This window comes from Cimex lectularius, unplaced genomic scaffold (assembly GCF_000648675.2).
Source record: "Cimex lectularius strain Harlan isolate CLEC.00 unplaced genomic scaffold, Clec_2.1 scaffold280, whole genome shotgun sequence".
Lineage (NCBI taxonomy): Eukaryota > Metazoa > Arthropoda > Insecta > Hemiptera > Cimicidae > Cimex > Cimex lectularius.
This window is the reverse complement of record NW_019392877.1, coordinates 362,996-385,060: the sequence shown is the minus strand read 5'-3', so window position 1 is coordinate 385,060 and position 22,065 is coordinate 362,996. Positions and strand designations below refer to the sequence as shown.

At 34.9% G+C, this 22,065-nt stretch overlaps 2 protein-coding genes across 19 annotated transcripts in view; one reads left to right on the top strand and one right to left on the bottom strand.

The window, feature by feature from the left end:
• LOC106672487 (transmembrane protein 183) lies at positions 1-7,599 on the bottom strand. 3 transcript variants are annotated; one of them, XM_024228991.1, is made up of 7 exons: positions 7,460-7,599; positions 1,438-1,494; positions 1,127-1,180; positions 860-1,073; positions 589-799; positions 401-520; positions 1-343 (listed from the first exon to the last, which is right to left on the bottom strand). In XM_024228991.1, the coding sequence occupies exons 1-7, from the start codon at positions 7,509-7,511 to the stop codon at positions 125-127; spliced, it is 927 nt and encodes a 308-aa protein (XP_024084759.1). In that variant the 5' UTR covers positions 7,512-7,599; the 3' UTR covers positions 1-124. The 3 variants fall into 3 exon arrangements, with proteins under 3 accessions (XP_024084759.1, XP_014259463.1, XP_014259468.1); XM_014403977.2 differs by lacking the exon at positions 1,127-1,180; XM_014403982.2 differs by lacking the exons at positions 860-1,073; positions 1,127-1,180 and having other exon boundaries at positions 589-819; positions 7,460-7,489.
• Positions 7,600-7,815: 216 nt separating this feature from the next.
• Positions 7,816-22,065, top strand: part of LOC106672485 (liprin-alpha-1) — a 148,945-nt gene continuing 134,695 nt past the window's right edge. For 11 of the 16 annotated variants that reach the window (XM_014403975.2, XM_014403969.2, XM_014403965.2 and 8 more), the window contains exon 1: positions 7,817-8,339. In XM_014403975.2, coding sequence (XP_014259461.1) covers positions 8,091-8,339 — 249 coding nt within the window. In that variant the 5' untranslated portion in view covers positions 7,817-8,090. Of the gene's footprint in view, positions 8,340-22,065 lie in introns of all 16 variants that reach the window. The other 5 variants (XM_014403973.2, XM_014403972.2, XM_024228985.1 and 2 more) reach the window with 2 other exon arrangements.

Below are 22,065 nucleotides of genomic sequence, written 5' to 3'. Positions count from 1 at the left end.
TAATGTGTTAAATAACATTTTTTATTATCCCCCTGGGCAATACCAGGTCATAAAACTAGTTTATTTATTTATTTTTAAATAAAAATATAGCATTTTTGTACACATTTCTTTTTAAAAAATACTTTTAAAACTCTTCATAATATGATGGATGCCACCATTCAAAAACTCCTGGTGGCTCATCTACTGTGTACACGTACACGTTGACTGCATTCGCATTAGAATCTGTTGGAAGGTAAGCCGGTCCAAATTCAATGTGTACAGATCGCAATAATTTGTTATATTTGACTTTTTTCACATGCAATCCAAATATCTGCTTGATAATGCAATAATTATCCGCTTTGATCTGTTAAATAAAATATAAATTATTAATTAATCATAGTTTATATATTGATTTACTTACACGTAAAATTGTTTTTCCAATGTCTGGATTATAGTTTATTGGATATTTTTCCTTAGAGCTTATTGCAGTGTTAATCTTGAATTTTTCAAATATAAAATCATACACCCAGCAGAAAGTTTCCTAAAAATAATAATAATTGGTTATAAAAAAAAAATTCTTCCAATATACGAAAAGTTTTAAAAAGTTACCAGACTTTCTTCGTTGCATTTTGGATGGATCAAACTGTCAATGCACTTCATGCCCAAAACTTTTTCATAAGTGTCTAATTTATTTTTCCTGTTTACAAATGGTGGGTAAGAGAAGAAGAGCGATTTCACGACGTTAGTCTTCAAGCCGAGGGTCTTTTCTAGTATATCATTTTTTAATTTCGGTGGTACCCTGGCATTAGTAAGCGAGTACCTGCAACCATCTTCTATTCTCTTCATCCCAAACATTTTAAAGATGATAACAATTTATTACCTTTTATAAAGCCTGATCCAAAAAGATGGCATGTTCAAAACAAAATAACTCTGTTTACAAATGAGGGCAAAAGACAAAACATCCATGGGTAAAATATAACCAGAAATTGTGTACCAAATTTCTTGAGGTAAATTCTTTGAATAGGTAAAATCTTCAAGTCCTCTTAATGGCAATTTAGTGCAGTACATTTTATGTTTATAGTGGTGATCTATGACTGAAGATTTTTTTAAAAGATAATGAAAACACAATACATTACTCCTTTATTACCTTTTTTTGAACTGTTCCGCTCAGGTTTTATTTCTCGAAAGCTTTGGGCCAGTTCAAAAAAATAAAAATAAATGAGTAATTATTGAGCAAACACCATATTTTCATGAAGAACTTAAAATATGATAATTTTTAATAATAAATTTAAATTACTAACATAAGATTTTTTTAACCTTGTATCTGCTATCAACTTAATATGTAAAAAAATTGTCTAATTTGCATATGGTTTTCAAATTTTATGCATTTTTATTGGCCATAAATAATGTCACAATTACAAAACACAATAACTGCAATTATAAAAATTACATGATTACCTCCAGCTCTTGCTCTGGGGTCATCATCATCTTGTTCTCTGGTATGTGTGGACTCAACTAAAAAAAAAAAATGTTATTATCGGGTTGTCCGGAAAATAATGCAGGATTTTAAGTTTTCATTAAAAAAAAATCTATATAAAATATTCTGTTTACGTTTACAGGATTACTCANTGGGAAATTATTTTGATTAAAGAACATTGCTTTAAAGTAACTAGTTTCTTTTTTTTTGTTTAATACCAAAATCCTGCATTATTTTCCGGACAACCCAATACAATTAAATATTTAACTTTATACTACTGCATTTATACATTAAACATTCATAGTTGATAGGGCTAGCATTTTAGGAAAAAGATCTAGTAAACGTATAAAAGCAGAAAGTCAATAACCAGATTGAGGCACTCAAAGGTCTGCACTTAAAAAAAAAAAAAAAATTTAGACCAGAAGAGAAATAAAAACACGCAGAGGGCCGACGATTACCTCAGCTATTTGTCAGTCCATAAACCTCCCACATTATAGCAGAGCTTAATGTCCAACTACCTGTTGGGTGTTGTGGATGAATCAGACACCAGCTCATAGTTCTTTTTTCTTGAATTCTTCACAAATAAAAGCCCAAGGGCTATGCTAGGATTCGAACCCAAAATCACTAGGGTGTCATAATACAATGAAAAAAAGTGTTACTGTGGGTTTTATGAAATTCTATGAACTTAACTCAAAACTTAAATTTGACCCTTCTTTCGTAATAATTATTTTACATGTTGAGTAGAATAACATGATATGGGCTTTTGACGCAGCTAATCGCTTCTTGTCTTCTTTACCTTCCTATTATAGTTTAATTGTTTGCATCAAAACTTGATGATTGAAATAAATGCTATTTTATGATAAAACCTACAGTTTGTGATTGCACGCCCTTCTTTCCTCTATTTCTAGTTAAATTTATTACAAATAAATTACAATAAAACGCAAATTTACCTCCATTTTTTTTTTTTAAGGCATAAAACCACTAAGGTCATACCTGCTTTAAAATATCCATCAAATGCAGCCTTCCAGAGAGGAAGAGGCCCAGAGGGCCAGCCGCATTGCAGAGGGACGATCACTACAAATATAAACAGCATGTCGTTATCGCTGAACTAACATTGTTTCGGCTCTCCTGAAAGGATGTGCATGGGCTGTGAACATCCACATCCCTCAAAAGCCGGAGTATTCTTTTTCACCCATATGCAAAGCACACGACCCTCCGCCGCACCTGACCCCCGGCCCCGGCCAAACCCCCAGGGAACAAGACCCACCTGCCCACACAAATGGCAAAGGGCCCACTAATTTATATCCTGTTCATTAAATCAGCAGTCTTAAGATACTAGAAAAGTTGATCTATGATACCTGGCTCGTCTTTTAGTATGTTATAGAGGGTTTGCGGATAAGAGATGTGATGTCTGTAGGCTGAATAGATTGGACAGTGCAGAAGAATGTGTTTTGTTGTAATAATATCATTACAAGAAGAACAGACAGGGGGTGGTTCTCTAGCCATTAGATGACTCTTAGTAATGACTCTTAGTACTTATACATTATATATTAGTATAAGAATTTATCTATTGATCCATTGCAGCTGTTCATCTCAGAAAATTTAACATCTAATTTTAATTAAGCTAATCTTCCACTGATATAAAAAAGTCGATGAAATCCATTCTTTGGTTGGGTGGTAGATCCACTCTACTAAGAATCTGAATTGAATGATAAAAATTGTGTACAGTTAATTTTATTTTGATGCCATTTTCTAGTAAATGGACAGATGGTTTTTGTTTAATTAAATCTTTATGTTGTTTTATTTACAAGGATTTTATTGTCTTTTTCGTTAATGTATAGTATAGTGTTTTATTCTTATTAATGTTGAGTTAGTTGTAAGCATTGTATTGTATTTTTTCTCCTTACTTTTCTATACGTTTTTTTAATAAGTGGGTTTTTTACCCATAAAAAAATACTCTTCCTTATAATGTTGATTTTTCTAATAGAATGCAAAAAATAATAAATTAAATAAAAAATTATTTAAGCAAAATGGACTTGCTCCTGTACAAACTAAAATACAGGGGAAATTTAAGTCAAAGGGAAAACATACACTATTATTAAACTAAAATTAAGGTGAGAATTAACACTTGAAATCTTACAAATATCTCCCCAGCATACCGGGCCAGGATATGATTATCTATTCCATTCAATATTTGAAGAAATTTTTTCTCTTTTCAACACCCCTGCACCAAAATATGCAAAGAAAAAATTGTGAAACACTTAATTTTAATATGATGCCATTTTCTAGAGAATGGACGGGTGATTTCTAATTCTTGTTAAAGTGGATATATTTGTCGATAGATTAACATAGGAATTTTTGTTTTTCATTCTTTCAAATTCGCTTCATTTCTATTCTTATTTCAGATTCGGTGGTAAATAAATGCCATTTTATGACTAAACCTAAATTTTGTGATTTTCATGCCCTTCTTTCATCCATTTGTAGACAAATTTTAATACAATAAAATGCAAATTTCCATCCAAAATTTGATGTGTTGCACGTTCTTTCCCTATGTACCGATACATAATATATTAATATAAGAATATTTCTGTCTATCCATTACAGCTATTCATCTCAGACAATCAGTTGTAAATTGGTGTACAACCAGCCTAAGACTAATTTTTTCAATTATTATTAATAAAGGCAAGCAACCACTAAGGGTCATCATCTTCTTGAACAGAAATATATGTAGATGTATTAGTAAGGGTAAAATATACTGCGCCTTTTTTCTTTCACCCGGTTTAAGTGGTTGAATTTCTTCTACGGTCACATAGTGCGGGGGCAAGTGTAGCACCAGTTTGTTAATAGGCGTGTTAGTCTCCTCTGCGTCTTTGAAGAATCTGCACATGCCATCTTGGGTTATACTGCTCTTCTCTTCCTGTTAAGATTCACTGTTTTTTCCTGCTTCCTTTGATACAATCTATTTCTTTTTCCCTTCCAAAATTTGTTAGGAGGTTCTTGGATTGTTTGTGCGCAATGAGTGAGTTCCATTGTTCCCTCATTTTCATTTTATCCTTGTGTCTGAGGTACTCATGTGTAGTACTCATGGATAGTGTGGGATCCTATACCACAGAAGGGTTTGGGTCCTATCAGCGGTATAGCAGCCCCTTTTCTTGCAAAGGTGTTAAAGAGAAATATGTTTTGGGGTGGTGATGAAGAGAAACCGCTGGCCAACAAGAGGGCCAATATCACTACACCCAATCATGCCTCGCCTTCTATATTTTAGAGAGCAGTCCAACCATCCTCAAGAAATTGAGGCAGTAAAAATATTAGTAAAGCTGTTAGTGGTTCATGACAACTTTGGAAGATCAGTGGAGGTTCTCTCGCTATGAGAAAATTGTGTGAGTTTGCAATGACATTTTCTGAGGCAAGCTAGTTTCTTCCTTATGGGTTCGAGTGGCGGTAGACCATTATGTTATATCTTCCATAAAATCTCTCAGCTTAAGGGGCCTTTGATGCTCCTTTTCCCAAATTGCCCTCTTGATACAGTCTAGAAAGTCTTCCCCTGAGACTCGATATATCCAGATTCTTTCCTTGGTCACCGCGAATGAGCCGTAATCCACATGAATAGGAAGGTGACATTTGTCAACCAAAATGACATCAGGGTTAGGAATATTTCCTGAATTAAGGGAGAATTGATTCTATATGGACAGCAGCGCAGCTAAATTATCTGTAAACACTAGTCTTTGTGTGACAGGGAATAAATATTCTAACTTTTATTGTGCGCAATGAGCTATGTAGTAAAGTTGCCCCTTATCCTTAAAATTTTTTTTTTTGCTCCATTTTATACCCCAGCCATATCAATTTAAAGAATTTTTTTAATATAATTTTTATATCCTTATTATTTTTTAAAAGTTTACGATTGTGCCGTACACTTTCACTGATTGAGACTTCAATATACTGTCATATTCTACTGGCTTATTGTTAATCTTTGATTTTACTTCCTGAAACATTTCTTCCCGCTGCTGAGTATACTTTGGACATGTAATTATGATGTGCACCAAAGTTTCCTCCTCGCCACATGCACACCACTCGTCCTCCTCCAAATGGATTTTCTTTAGATATGCTATACGTATTCTGTGGTTAGATTTTAACCTATTGACTGTCCTGCACGTTTTTTCATTAACACTACTTCCTGAAAACCAAGCTTCCAAATAATACATTGGGGAACATCCCTTTATAAACCAAACCCTATTTCCTCATACCAATGTTGCCATCCCTCCACATTCCGTTTTTTCGCTACACTGTACAAATCAGAATATGGGAGCCTAATGCATACACTTCTTCCACTTGATGCAGCCTCCTTTGCAAGTGCTAGAATTCACATGAATTCTCATACACTTCCCTTGTGCATTTTTTAAAGTTTATGTTGCTGCTCGTGTGTGTTACTAAAGCATCCAATGCACTTCTACTATTTGATAAAATAACACATACCCGTTCTGGCTCTGGAGAGTTTAGTAGGTATCTCGTTGCCACTCTTATGGCGTCTAGTTTGCAAACGAAAACTGATGCTTCATCCAGAAGCCTAAATATTTGATCAGATTTTATTTGTGGGTCATAATAGGCACATCCCGAACTACCCTAAATTTTCAAACCATCTGTATACAACCAATATGCATTACACGGAAAGTAACCAGCCATTTCCATTCTTAATTCCTGACTGACCACCAACAGATCTACACTGCCAGTCAAAAGTTCAGGACCACCTCCATTTTTTGCAATAAAAGAATGAAAATAAAGATTTCAAATAAAATTTTATTAAAACAATAACAAGATAACTGTGGAATAAAGGTACTTAAGATGATATACAGCAATGGATTAATAATAATAATCTAGAAAAAAATGTGATCTATACTTTTTTTTCTTGTCAAAAAATCCCCCCTTGCTTATCAAGACAGCTTGTACTACTCATGGCATTCTTTCTATAAGATTTTTTAATTTTTCAAAAGGCATTCCAACACTTTGGAGGAGATTGATTCTGTGAAGTTAGAGCATAAGTTTGGACGTTCATACCCTGTTCTTCCCAAACCAGTTCAATTGGATTGAGATCCACAGATTGAGCTGGCCAAATCATCTTCTTCAAAATGCCTCCATTTTCTTTTTCTTGTAAATAGCCTCTACAAAGTTTGGAAGAATGTTTAGGATCATTATCTTGTTGCATAATAAAACCAGAACAAATTAAACAAAAACCAGCAGGGATTGCGTGGCCTTTTAAAATGTTTTTGTCTCTCTTTGTTGAGTATTCCTTGAATTTGTATGGGATCTCCTTGTCCAAATCTCGAGAAACACCCCACAAAAAAACTGGATCTCCTCCATGCTTAAAAGTTAGGATTATGTACTGAGGAATAAACTAAAACGACGAACCATAATCCTGCGACTTGATCCAAATACCTGAAACTTTGATTCGTCAATCTAGAGTACTTTTCTTCCTCCACTGTAAAATCCTTATCCATTGTATATCCTTCTTTATCTTAAGCCCCCCCCCATACACCTACTAATTGTGCAAACCTACATTGTACAACAGGCTGTTGTGCAAACAAGGCTCCCCATACACTATACGCACTTTTTTTCAAACTCCAGGAGCACCTCAAACAACACCATACACCATACAATTGTTTGCCCAACAGCCTCAATTGTGCAATTTGATCGTAGGTGTATGGGGGCTTTAGAGTGAACAACATTTGTCTCAACTTTACATATGCTTATGGTAAAGTCAAAGACGGACAATTTATCGGAGGAATAGATTATATTCTTGAATTTGTGCCCTATTTTAAGACTATTTATATTACGCCATTATAGCTCTCTGACTATGAGCTGTAAATAGATAAAGCTGAAATGAAAAAAAGTGTTGAGATTTAACATCTTCCTTTCTCTCATTTGGAGTGAAACTAATTATCAGTAATTGCTAATCAGTTTTAATTTTCCATCCAGCTCCTTATTTCAAACAATAAGTTTGTTAATTACCGTCATTAAATCGATTGTCGTCCGGCTCGGACCGAATTCTCCTCTCGGCCATTTCGCGGATGGGTTCGAGAGTCGAGGAGGTTTTATTTTATCAGCCGACTGCCGAGTGTCGGGCGAATTTCAGGGATCTCCCACGGGGCGCGAGGCGAATCCACGACCTCCCGTTTCGCTGACCCTTGCCGACAAAATTGTCCCGTTGGACGAAACCCGGCGGATTTTTCCGTTTACCGGCTGAATTTAATTCTCGAGGTGTGATTTGGAATTTTCCGTCTGCTGTGAACGGCGTTCGGCCCTTTTCGGCGGGGCTCGTGGGGTTTCTCTATCGGTGACGTCACTGAGGCAAGATGGTCGACTCGGCCGAGAGTGCCAGTAGTTGAGAGAACGGTGGTCGTCTTTGTAGGTGTGTCGCTTGTTTTTTTCCTCTCCGGTCGCACATCAATAATGCCGTTGGGAGCCGCCTCCGAGGGGCCGAAGTGTGACGAGTGCCCGGTTCCGGCCGTGAAAACGCCCCGTTCCGCGTTCTGCGACTCCCGTACGAAATGTTGAAATTTTGTACGTGAGGCCGATCCGCCAGGTACAGGGATTCTTTCCTCAGCCAGTTTTCGAGATTAGGAGGTCGGTTGTGAAAAAAATGTGGAACATGATGTGCGACGTTATGCCGACGATATCGGAGGACACGGTGAGCCAGCGGAGCTCCCAGTTTTCCGGCGAGGATGCCAATTTCGAGCAGCTCATGGTTACGATGCTCGACGAGAGGGACAAACTCGTCGACACCCTGAGGGAGACCCAGGAGAGGCTCAGCGAGACGGAGGCCAAATTAGGAGAGGTGGAGAAGGAGAGAGACTCTCTCCAGAGACAAATCGCCGCGACTCTGCCCCAGGTGTGTACTACGAACATACTATCAGACACCATTGAGTCCGACTCACCCGCTACAACCCCCTTCGCCCACCCCCGACCCCTTCGTCCCGTCCCTTTCCGCCTCGTTTCCAGCCTTATTGATTCAAACTCTATTACCAACGGTACCGTTAATCCTAGGACGTTTCCTCTGAGACGAAACCGATTTGGAATAAACCCTTTACATCATGCCTCAGACGGTTTCCAAGGAATAGGGGTTAACGCCGTTCCCGGTGGCCATTTTCCCCTTATCGGTCTTTTCCCGTCTTGAAAACTCCTCTTTCCGGCTTGCCCCCAGCCGGAGAACGTCCCGGCGTCCCGGTTTTCCTGTTTAAACGAAAAATAAATAAAATATATCGGCACGTCACCCTCGTCGACGAACGATCGCATCTGGGCCGGCCGGTGTCAATCGTGATACCCCATCCCATCCCTTTTCATTTTGACGTCAAATATTCACCTTTTTTTAAGGGACCATTCCAATCAGTGGAAAATTCGAGTTGGTGACAATACCGGCCACTCCCCCTTCAAGTGTCACGCGCCCTGTCAACGCTCGTTCCGGGCGAGCTTTCATCTCGAAAGAGTAGCTTTTCTTATGTCTTGTTAGATCACCGTCAGATAGTCCTCGGAATGAACATTTTCTCACAATAAACTCTAAACTATGTAATTTCCTTGTAATTGACCGGCATGCAAAACATCTATAGTTATCTGCTAGTTCCGGTGATCTTATCATCGAAATCGTCTGTTTAAAGGTGCGTTTTGCGTTAAGCACGATTTGAAGCTGTTCGTCTTCAAATTGATTTCATCCCAGACCTTGTTTTAAACTCATTTGTCCAAAGAATATCAGATTTTGCCTTAACCCAGTCAAGGACTCCTTCCCAGAACCGAAATTTCCCGAGAAACGTTGGGAAGGATTTCTTTGGCAACGACCATGGGAAGACCCGATAAAATTTAGGGGGAAATGATAAGGATAAAGTTTTATTGATCTCTAGTTACATCAATCAATAATTGATCTCGACGTCAATTCCAAAGACAGACTCAGAGATTGCCATTTATAGTCCACCATATAGATTAAATTTGGGACAACTTGGAAACCTTACCAGCATGCTGACTACAGATATAATTAAAAAAGGTCTACTTCAGTCATATCAGGGAGTGCCCCAGGGATCACACTTAAATCCTTTTTTATTCTTAATCGTTTTTAAATGACCTTGAGTCCGTTTTTCCTGCTACTCCATTTTTGTTGTATAATGATTTAAAAATTTTCCTTTTTCCTAAAATCAACACATGATTCTCTCCTTTAGCAGCAATTTTAGTTTTTGGTATCAAATTAACTTTCTAAATTTAAATATAAAACTTGTCCGGTATGCGGATCGACAGATTTCTGCAAGTTCCCGTGACCTTAACATCGAAAACGTTTGTTTATTGGTGCGTTTTTGCACGATCTGAAGTCTTTCATCCCCAAATTATTTTCCTCTCAGACCTTCATTTAAACTCATGTTTCCAAAGAATATCAGATTTTGCCTTAACCCAGTCAATAACTGCCTTTGCAGAACCAAAAGTTCGCGATAAACGTTTTAGAGAATTTCTTTGACAACTACCATGGATAGATCAGTGAAATTTAGAGAAAAAATGAAACAAAGAATAACTGTCTTATTGATTTTCTTGCTACTTCAATCATTAATTGACCTCGAGTCAGGTATTTCCAACATCAAATACAAAGGCAGACTCAGAGATCGCCATTTATAGTTTACCATATATCGATTTAATTTGCAAGAACTAATGGAAAAACCTTATCAGCATAAATACATTTAAAAAAAAAGTTTTATTTCAATCATATCTGGGAGTACCCCAGGGATCACACTTGAGTCCTTTATTCTTAATCGTTACAAATGACCTTTAGCCTGTTCTCCTGCTACGCCATTTTTGTTGTGTGATGGTCTTAACAATTTTCTGTATATAAAATCAACACAAGATTTTTCTTCTTTTGCAGCATTTTTAGTTTATGGTGTCAAATTAACTTTGTAAAGTTAAATATAATAATTACATATAATATCCAGAGCGGCTGCCAGTGGGGTAGCTTTCTCTATAACGTCCGTATTGCCACAATCATAAATTGAAATCCAATCGACTAGTTGTTTATAATACTGTACTGTTGCAAATACAAATAAATTAAGTATTATATATAAAACTTGTCCCGTACGCAAATCGTCAGTTGTCTGCAAGTTTTGGCGATCATGACATCGACTCGTTTGTTCATAGGTTTTGGAAGCAGGATCTGAAGTTGTTCTTCCACAGATTTTGACTAAACTCAGTCAAGAACTGCCTTTGAATAACCAAAAGTTCGCGAGGAACGTTGAAACAGATTTCTTTGTAACTTAATTACTGCGGTGACAGGTGAAATTTAGAGAAAAAATTATACTACGAATAACTCTCTTCTTGATATTCTAGTTACTTCAATAATTGACCTCGACGTCGTAAATCCAAAGACAGACTCACAAATAGCCGTTTGGAACTCACCACCTAGAGATTTAATTGGCGAGAAATCATAAATATATTATCAAATACAGAAGCAATAAATAAAATTAATTCTTTATATTAACTCAGATTGTAAAACAAAAATAATTTAAGTGAAGGACTATTTCAGTTACATGTGCCACAGGGATCACACTAAGGTCCTTTGTTATTCTTAATTTTTCTAAATGAACTTGAGTCTAATTTTTCTGCTGCACCCTTTTTCTTGTACGCTGATGACCTCAACGTTTCTATATATGTTCTCTCTCTCTCTCTCTCTCTCTCTCTCTCTCCGATGATCTCTACATACCAACTAAACCCAACATTATCCTGTGTAAAAGATGGAATTTTCTTCTTGGAATCTTCCAGTGTTAGCTGTTTGGAGCCTTTTTTTTTAATTTATTAATTCCTGACGTGGTATCATTGATTTCTTTCAATATTCCATCCCACCCAATCAAGCATTAAGTTCTGTTTAATATACCATTTTGTAAAGCAAGTCATCTATTTTATTAACCTATAATTTAGTTTAATCTAAGAAGGCAACAATATTTCTCAAAATATTGACGGGTTTTTTTTTAAATTTAACTTTTAATGTCTTTATGGACAAAATAAGGGTTGTAATGACCTAATTTGTAGTGAACCCGATTTTATATGTATATTTGTACATTTTGTTATTTTATTTTTAATTTTGATTATTTATATCTCGTAGATAGATAGATAATATTTTATTGTGAGCGTCGTTTATAACAAACATTTTTTCTCAGCAAAATTGAATTCTTGGGCAGTGATGAATGTAAGAATCTTTTTTTATCATAAAAATAACTTACTTAACAATTCAGAAGATAGATGTTAAGGTGGAAAAAAGTTCTTATCTACACACACACACCTAATCCTACCTCGTGATTGGTATTATAAATTTATAAATAAAAAGATTAATCCGTATTAAATAAATAAATATTTGAGGATAAGATCCCACTACGAAAGGTTTGTAAGAATGAAGATCAAGGGTGTACTATAAAAACAGTTTCGACCTACATTCCTGGCCTTGGAAATAAGACTCTTAAGGGTTGGAAAAAAAAAAGGAAAACCGATTTTCCACCAGGCCCGGAAGCTCACGTCGGGGTCAGTGGCAGATCGTGTCGGAACTATTTCTGCTGGCAATCGTCCCGATTCGGTCTATGGCGAATCTTTTCAAGTGCAATTGTGTCGTGTCTGTATGTACTTATATTCGCCCATAAAGGGGACATAAATAGACGGACAGAGTAGTTGCTTTCGAACGCTTTGTCAAAAAGTAAATACATGATTTTAAAAAAAATTATCAAAGCTGATTCGTATAATATCCAGGACATAGAGTGAAGACTTATGCTAGTTCGGAATGATTTCCCTTCTACGTTGATGTATGCAATTCATGAGTCACATTAAATCCAGTTATGATAACTAAGTCGTACAGAAACAAGTTTGATTCAACTTTTTTCCACGTTCTTTGAAAATGTATACAAGCTATGAAAAGTGGACGGAATTTGGATTTAGTTTAAAAACGTTGGAAGTCTTGGGCTTTGTAATTATGAAATGCCTTTCCTTTCTTGTTCAATGCTATTGGTCTTTAATGCTGGAAAATAATACAATGAGAACGGACAATCCTTGTATTCGTTGTCTAATTAATTATAACTGTGCCTGTATGAGACAATGATATAAATTTAAACAAATAAAATTATACGCTTTGATTAAATGTTTTTTCTGCGATCAATGTTTTTTTCAATTTTCGATATATTTGCGAAATAGAACTACGAAGGTCTAAGTATGATCTGTGTATCACTTGATTTATTTTATGTATATTCAAATGGCTAGGAAAATTGGGACCGATTTTCCGTTTTTTTCTGATCGATGCGTTTTAACTAATTCAACCATCGTTTCCAGGAAATGATTACTAAATGATTATTTAACTGCTTGTCCTCAGCAAGTTTGGTTTGAGCAAAAATATAAAACCTACCCAAATAGGTTATTTACAATACATTTAGGATAAAATAATTTACAAAGTTTGTTGAAGTGGTGAGGAGCGGTCAAGAATGAAAATGGTTTAGAAAAAAAACCAACAATTTTTTCATCTTTTTGTCGTCGTTTCGACCTTTATTCGGGTCATCTTCAGTGCATAAAGTATGGTGCTTTCCTTGTGGTATTGGTTTTATGTTGTGCTGCTTTTCGAAACTACCTCATTCTTGACCGCTTCTCACGACTTCAACAAATTTTGAAACAACAGGTCACACTAAGAAACACACATAAGTTACAAATCTCAATTCAATATCATGTTTTGCCTTGTAAGATATCATCTAGAGGTCTACGTGGTGTTGGAACTGTTGTTTGATCGTTTCCGATCATTTTGACATGACCATCCTGTCCTGACGTTTTAGCCTGTCAAGACGAGTTCGGCTTCTCGCCACCATCAGTGGTGAGCCTGTGTCTGTAACAACAAAAGAGCGATATAATTGTTCGTTATATTTTATCTCCCTAAAAACCAATTGAACTTTGAAAAGAGAAACCGAAACGCTACTAAACTTAGACGCCATACCGTAACTGTAACATGGTAACGCCGTGACATGGGAGCGATTCGGCGATTGTCGGTTCAGCGACACATCGGCATGTTACAGAGTGCATCCATATCAAGACGGGACTAATCGTAACAGTGATTTAATCCTGTTTAAGTTATCCCTCCATGATCATATAGTCCAAGAGTACATAGGCCGCCGCAGCAGTATACAAAATTTTGTCCACCATATCAAAAGTATTTGGACCAACAGTGCGTCAGGGGGTATAATGCATGTGAGATCAGATACAGACCAACTGTCAGGGTTTTTAACATAAAAGGTGTCCCAAAACCGAAGGTGGGTCGGGACGAGCAAAGCAACACCCGTGAATCATTATAAGATATAAGTCGCATATTGCAAACGCAGCATCGTGACGTCGTGGCATACAAACGATCTAACGACATGCTGCACTGAGGTGTAGTACTTCTTTGCCATATTGCGAGAGAATTTCCTTTAATTCTAACTGCATACCTCCATGGTTATATAGTTAGATCAAGATGTAGGCCGCCGCAGCTATATCTATGATTTTATGTTGTGTATTATACCATTACCCTGACCTGATCAGGAGGAGGCCAACTGTCGGGATTTTTTTAAATAAAAGGTGTCCCGAAACCGAAAGTTGAGTCGTGACGTGCAAACCAACATCCCTTGTCATAAACGCCACACAGTAAGTACAACATCGTAATGTCTTGACACTGAAGCGATCCAACGTGATTTAGTTTTAACACTGTAAACACTGTATGCTTCCATGGTCATACAGTCCAAGAGTATGTACACCGCCGCAGCAATATCCATGAGTTTGTCTTGCGTGTATACTTATACGCAGACCAACAGTTGTGTAGCGACCATGTGTTAGGGCTGCAATGTAGTTCTGTTTTTGTAATAGAAAGTGTTCTAAACTCTGTGGGGGAGCAGTCTCGCTTTTTTTACCCAAACTAATTAATTCTTAGTTATTTCTCGAGAACTGATAGATGGAATATCAGTATCACATTTGTTACGAGTTGATGTCATATAGCAGGTGTGTGAGACAACCATTTCTTTACGATGTTGTGTCAATATTAGTACTGCGTTTGTTTTGCCTTATGCTAAGTCGTAGCATGTCCGAACCTTACTTCACAGACCAAAACGATCGGTAACGACCAAATTATGGGCTCATCACCCCGCAGACTTTAAGACGAAATCTGAAAAATGGTGTTCGTTTGAGGCTTATTTTTTCATCGAAATCTCATTTGAGGTACTGCTATACTATTAAAAAAAGAAGAGCATAAGGCATTCAATTAATTTTCTTTTTTTCCACTCGAATCCTCTTTTCTGAGGCATTTAATCCCCCTCGGTATAATTAGGTTTTCGTTCTAATTATTATTATAAGGCATCCTTTTGTGAAATGATGCGGTTCCGTTAACTCGTTCAATCTTCTCGTTGTGAAACTATTAAATCCACGAAGGATGAATTCACCCCCGAGAAGCCCATTGTCTAAGCAGGGCTTGTTAATTGTCAACTTTCTTGATAGAAAGTGCTGACTTTCTTTGAAAATACTGCAAGCTTTTGTGCCGGGTTGGAAGTTCTGCTATTGTGTTGTTTTTTCTCTCGAGTACCTTGGACAATTTTCATTTCTTTATTTTACCCATTTTGTTCGTTTTTCGGTATTGACACTCTAAGGCTGACCTTTTGGGATGTAAGACTCGTTATAGCCGGAAGGCTGGATAAAATCTTTTGTATTTTAGTGAACATTTTAGGTTAGACAATATTTAAGCAGCTTTGATGTTGAAACCTTCTCGAATTTTATTTTATTTTTGACCAATAAACTCTAGAAACACTCGAAGAAAACCTGCTGGTTCTAAATTTATCTTTGTGGAGATATAATTAAGAGTGTTCTTGTTTTATTTTTCAATTATGCAAAAAATCTATTTTGTTAAAACTACCTGCCTTAGTTTCCAACAATTCAGAGTGAAAGTTTACTCAACTTAGGAGCTCGTCTTGTTTGCCCTATGTATAAAGGAAGGGAGGTCTACGCTTGGGTGTTTAATACTTAACAATGGAAGATGAATTTCCGCTTTGGTTAGGAAGTTTTATAGAAATAGGGATTATATTTTAAACAAAACTTTATCGTACAATTATCAAAACAAAATCAAAATAAGCTTTATTGATGTTTTATTATATTAAGAACAAAGGAGGGGCATTATTAACTATTATGTACACAATCATAACGTGTTATGTTTAGATGGAGATAAAAGCAGTTAATTAACTTTTTACAGACTTATATGCTTGCGTCTTGTTCGTAGTTTAGTTCCATCTTTAGTTTTATTTTATAGCCTTTTTGATTGTCTTTGGTCTTGTCTGTTGTGGGTGTTGAGGTTTTCTTTTTATAGCATCATCACTCCTTCTTGTGTTTTTTTATTTTAGTTTTTCCGTTTTTCGCGGAACGTCTTTGTTCATTTATTATTTGTTTTTAAATTGTAGTGTTAATGTTTTAATTTCAAGAGATGTTTTTGGCCTTTTACTTTTTTTTCTTATTAATCCTGCAGACCCTATTGTATGCTGATTTCAATGGGTTTTATAGTTCTGTCGTTCTTGGTTTGTTTGTCCTTGTTTTAATGTTTACCCTTTATTTCACTTTAGGACGAAATTTGTGTGGTTTTCTGTTATTTTGGTTTTACATTTTTTAATTTAGTCCAGCGGAATGTATAAAATCTCAATAATTCTACCTTTCATGGTTAATTTATTAAGGCCATAGTTTTCATTGTGTCCATTTTCAAAGCGATGTTCTTGTTGTTTCCTGTAGGTTTGAGTTTTGCCATTTTTTTCATATTTAGTCCTGCAGGTTGATAGTTCGGTTTTTTTCTGTCACTTTTGGTTCAATTTATTTAAGGTCATAGTTTTCGATGTTTTCACTTTGAGGTTTTTGTTTGAGGTAGATGGTTATTTTGACCTTTCTAGTATACCTTCTTTGATTTTTTTTCACGAATCCTCGTCTATGTTTCTCCAAGTTTTCACTTTACGGCGATGTTTTTGTTGTTGCCTGTCATTTTGATTTTATATTTTTAATTAGTACAGCAGACTCTAGAAAAGCTTAATTTTTATGTTCCCTCTCTTTCTAGTTCTACCGTTCTCGATTCATTTATTAAGGCTATATTTTTTAATGTTTCTATAATCAGAATAAATATTTTTGTTGTTTGCTGTAGTTTGCTAGGTTCGGTAACATCCTAATTTTTATAGTTCAATGTCTTTTCTTGTTCTATTGTTTTTGGTTAATTCATTTAAAGCAATAGTTTTCAATGTTTTCACGTTAAGTGCGATGTCATTGTTTTTCTATTTGGAGCTTTCCATTATCTTTCACGACTCCTTTTCTATATTTGCTACATTGTTCTTTAACTTTTGCTATTGATGATAAGCAACAAAGATGGTTCGTGATATCAATGATTTTCCTAATTTATTTTTTCGTTTCGTTTTGCCGTCTTATTTTTAGTGTGTTTTGTATTTTTATCTCCTAGGATATTATCGTATTTTGTTTTATTATATTTTTTTATTGTTAATCTGCCCAGAAACGTCATCTATAACAAATTTATCGTATCATTTGCCTTTTTCTTTTTTTTTTCATTGTCCCTTTTGAGTGTTGAGTCTTTTTCTTTTTATAGCCTCTTTATCACTCCATGTATCTTTTTCTATCCCATGTAGAAGTTTCTTTTTAGTTTATTATTTGTTCTGAAGTTTTCGTAATATTTAACGTTTCTAATATATGAACTGTTTTGGCTGTTTCCTGTAATTTTGAGTTTTCCGTTGTTTTAGTCTTAGTCCTGCAGGCCCTATAACAGTTCAATTTTTATATTTTAGTGTTTTTTCTAGATCTATCGTTTTTGGTTTATTTATTGAGGTTCTAATTTTCAGTTGTCTCTTCAGGGCTATTCTAAGGCGGGGGGGGCTTCTGTTTAGTCCTGTAGACACTATAACAGCACAAATTTCATTTTTAGTATTTTAATTTTTTTCATATATATTTTCATGTTTGTCTTTTCTAGTTCTATCGTTCTTCATCTAATTATTAAGGCACAAGTTTTCAGTATTTTCACTTTTTGTTGTCATTTTGTTATTTCCAGTTTTCCATTATGTCTTTATTGCTTTTTCCACGGCTCCTTGTCTGTATTTGTTATGTGGTTGTTCAACGTTTATTCGTCTGCATTTTTTTTTGCCTTCGGTGGTACTCTGCACAGGAGATATTACTTTCTTGATGCCAGTGGTTTTCCTATTACAGTTTTTAGTTATGTTTTCACCGTGGTTTTAGAATGATAAATATTTTTATCTCTTAGCGTCATGTATTTGATCTATAAAGTCTTCGATTAAATTTATCGTACTTAAACACTGCGTTTATTTTCTATTAAGATAGTTCGTTTCTTTTCCAATTTGAGGCATTTCATCTGTATAATTCTCGCCAATTGCTATATTGATTTCTTATTAAATGGAAGAAATTATACTGGAATTGGATAAATTATACTTGAAATAAAACTACTTAATTAGGCAGATAAAACGATATGGTTCATTATTCGTAAGGCACTATAGGTTTTTCCCCCCTAGGGTTCCGATAACAACTTCTAAAAAATCGGAAAAATTTTAGGGATCAAAAAAATTGATAAATGTTGGTGTCTCTAGAGGTGCTAAAAGAAAATTCCATATTAGTTTTACGAAAAAAATTAGGACATATTTTACTTGAAAAATATTTAGCTTTTAAAGATTTTTTGGTTATTGATAAACTTTGACAGCTTTAAATATATTTTTATTGCAATCTACATAAAAAATTCTGTAAAATGATACATTTATATAGTACATTTGAGCAAGGAAAAAGGCTAAATAAAAATATTAAAAGACGAAATTACAACTTTCAAAAACGTTCTTTTTTGGCGATACTAGGGCCTGTTCACAATACGTGGCGTACACGTGCCCGACATTTTCGAATGTACAATCATACCAAAAAACGGTTTGGTCCAAATTCGTGACCCACCACATTTTTTTTTTAAACGAGGGTTCGCAACAGCACATAAACCCTCAGGGTGACGGTGTTTTTGAAGAAAATTCCATTTGTAAGTATGTCGGGTTCGAATGTAGGGCCGCTGGATTCGAACCCGGGTCCTTTACGTTACAGTGATGAGGCCGTGTCAACGCCTAAACCGTTGCGGCCACCGATGCTCTATAGGTTCTTCGTTAAAATGTATACTAAGGAGCTGAAACAAACCGAAACCGAATAAATAAAGATTTTTCGTGAATTTGTTGAAAATGATTTGTTGACTGTGACTATTGCGGTCCGTCAGACACATTTCAATATTTCACCACATTCATTGGTTGTTCCGTCTGATTTTTGTACTGGTTATAATAGTTTTTTCTCATCATGTCAGTTTCATCTCGCTATTTTGACTGAAATTATACATAAGTGGGGAAAACAGACTTTTTTTTATCACTTGGTCCATCGAGTAGTCATTGTAGTAAAGATTGCAAGGCCTTTATGCTATGCTTCTTTATTATATTCGCTGGATTGATTAATTAATCCTTGCCCTGACCACAAAATTGTTTAGATGTCCGAACAAAAGTTTAGTTAAATTTATCGTACTTAAACACTGCGTTTCTTTTTACTAGGATATGTTGATTCATTTCTTTTCCCATTTGAGGCACTTCATCTGTATAATTCTCGCCAATTTTTATATTGACTTGTTTTTCAGAAATAGATTTTATTACGTTCTGTCATAAAGGTTTTTCCATCATCAGTGGTGGGTTTGTGCCTTCACAGGCCAAATTACCTTGTTTGGGCAAATCAATGAATAAATACTTAATATCCGTACATTATTTATGTTTGTACATTTTGGATATTTCGTTTGTTTGTCTTGTTTTTTTTTCCTAAAAATTATTTCAAGTTAGTTTTGTAAAACAAAGTGTGACTTGGGCAAGGATTCCCGTCACGTACTTTCAAAACTAGCGTTTTCTAAATAGATAATTGAAGTTGACTACGACTGCAGGAGGAGTTCTATTTTTGACGACCACTGCCAATTTATTTCTGAAGTTTTCAAACAGACAAGAAAAAGCCTCTGTAGAGAAATCATGACAGATGTATTTGAAATGTTATAAAACGAAGAAGGCTTTTCATTTTGTGATTGCGTGATCCAACCTGTATTAAACAGATCAAACGATCCAGAGGGAATTAGTTCTCCTATGGTATTATATTATCTACTCACAAACTGTTATTCAACCCTTTAAAAACATATCAATTTGCCAATTCCTTTTAACTACGTACTCCGATTAAATCTCTTTTTAATCTTTAGTTCATTTCTTAGTCTGAAGTTTCGGTCTTATCTTAAGATCCCGCCAATCCTCGCTGTTTGTTTATTTCGGTCGCGTTTTAAGATCAGCTTATAGACTTTAATAAGACATCTTACGATATTTCCGAAATGGTACTTTCTACTAATTATTTCAGGTCTGATGGAGTGTCGAGGCATTTTACTATCGTAACGTATGTTAACAAAGGTGTGACGCCTTTTCAAAGAACGTTGTGAACGCGTTTTAAGTTTTCCGTCTAAAGTCATATAGGTTAATCAGCTCGTAGACTTTAAGAAGGCCTCTTACGATACATCCAAAAAGGAATTTTTTACTATTACTGCTATTTCAGGTGAGATGTAGTATGTCGATGTATTTTATCACCCTAAAGACTATTAACAAAGGTGTGATGCTTTGTCAACATTCTGAAGAATTCATGAACCCTGTTTCGCCGTCGGACATTTTTATTGGCGAAATTTGTATTCCGACCGTCTTCTATGTTACACTGTACGTGCAGTCGAGCCGGATCACACACACCATTTTCTGGTATGCAAGTAATATCCCGCACACTTCCGAGAAAATTTGATATCGACTCAAAAATCCCCGACAAAAAACAAAATGGTCGAAGACCTTTCAAGTTCAAAACTCGGAATAGAATTTTTCCGAGACGTCGAGACGAAGAGATCTGTACGATGACATATGGACTATAATGAAACCGTGATAGAGACAGATTACTTTTCACACGTCATGCGGAAGTGTGACGGTCTGTCAATTTTCATAAAAGTTTGGAGTGCCGGCCAAACAGCCTCTATAAAATCCAATTTTTGCACCCGAATGGCACCTTAAAGGTTGTTGAATTATGACCCATTTCATACTAAGGAAGATAAAATTTTAATATGCAATATCGAAAGTCAAAGATAAGAACCCGGAAAGCCGTTGAATTCCACAAACCCGTGATTCAGAATCCTTCAATGATTTCAGAACACTAGGATGAATTATCTCGGAATAAAACTTAATTAGGCAGATAAAACGATAGCCTTCATTATTCGGAAGGACTATTAGTTCTTCGTTAAAATTTATACTAAGGAGGTGAAACAAACCGAAACCGAATAAATAAAGATTTTCGTGAATTTGTTGAAAATGATTTGTTGACTGTGACTATCCAGGTCTGTCATATAAATTTCAATATTTCACCACATCCATTGGTTGTTCCGTCTGATTTTTGTATTGGTTATATTAGCGTTTCTCATCACGTCAGCTTCATCTCGCTATTTTGACTGAAATTATACGTCAGTGGGAAAACAGACTTTTTTATCACTTGGTCCTTCTGTAAGACTTCATTGTAGTTCAGATTGCATAGCGTTTACGCCTTGCTTCTTTATTATATTCGCTGGATTGATTAATTAATCCTTGTCCTGACCACAAAATTGTCTAGATGTTCAAAATGTCTAGAAAAAGGAGTTTAGGTAAATAAATAAGTGGGTTATAAAAAATATATTTTTTTTTAAATACATCAAATGGATATAGGATAAAAGAATTGTAGTACAAAGATAGTCAAAATTTAAAAAAAATAAAAATCATATAAAAGCTAAAAAAAATTTAAATTTAGCTTTTTTATTATTTTTAATTTTTTGTAAATTCAGAGCTCGAAGACAACAAATAAGAAAAAACAAAATGGAAATAATATTAAACATTTGCAAAAAACTATTAATAATCCAGATTATTAACAGCTATCCAGATAGTTCTAAGACTACAAATATGAAAAAACAAAATGAAAATAATGGTAAAAAATTCTCTTCACTTCCTTACACTAACTAACAATATATCAGAAAAGAATAGAAATTTTAAAACATATTGATTTCACAAAATTTGGTTTTAAACATCAAAATAAAATAGTTTATACACCAAATAAAAGGTCCTAGAAAGATAAATAGAAGAATAATGCAACTTACTAAATTAATTATGATGAATGTGATAAAATATACAACGGTCAAACAAAAAATATGGGCTTAACCAGTGGCTTAAGAACCAGGCAATGATATAAATTATAAAAAAATAACAGCCCTTTCTCAACATATAAATTGTTCAAAACATATAACCAATTTAAAAACAACACATTTTTGATTTTGAACAAAACGGTTTTATAAGACAATTGTTAGAATGCTTACATCTTACAAAAAAGTGAAAAATCTTTAAATAAATAAACTAATTACAACTAAATGTCCCTATTACTCCTACAATATATTCCGATATTTTAAAAAATCATAAAAAGTATATAAAAATTCCTTTTTAAATTTATTTAAAAAACCAATTAAAAATATATATAAA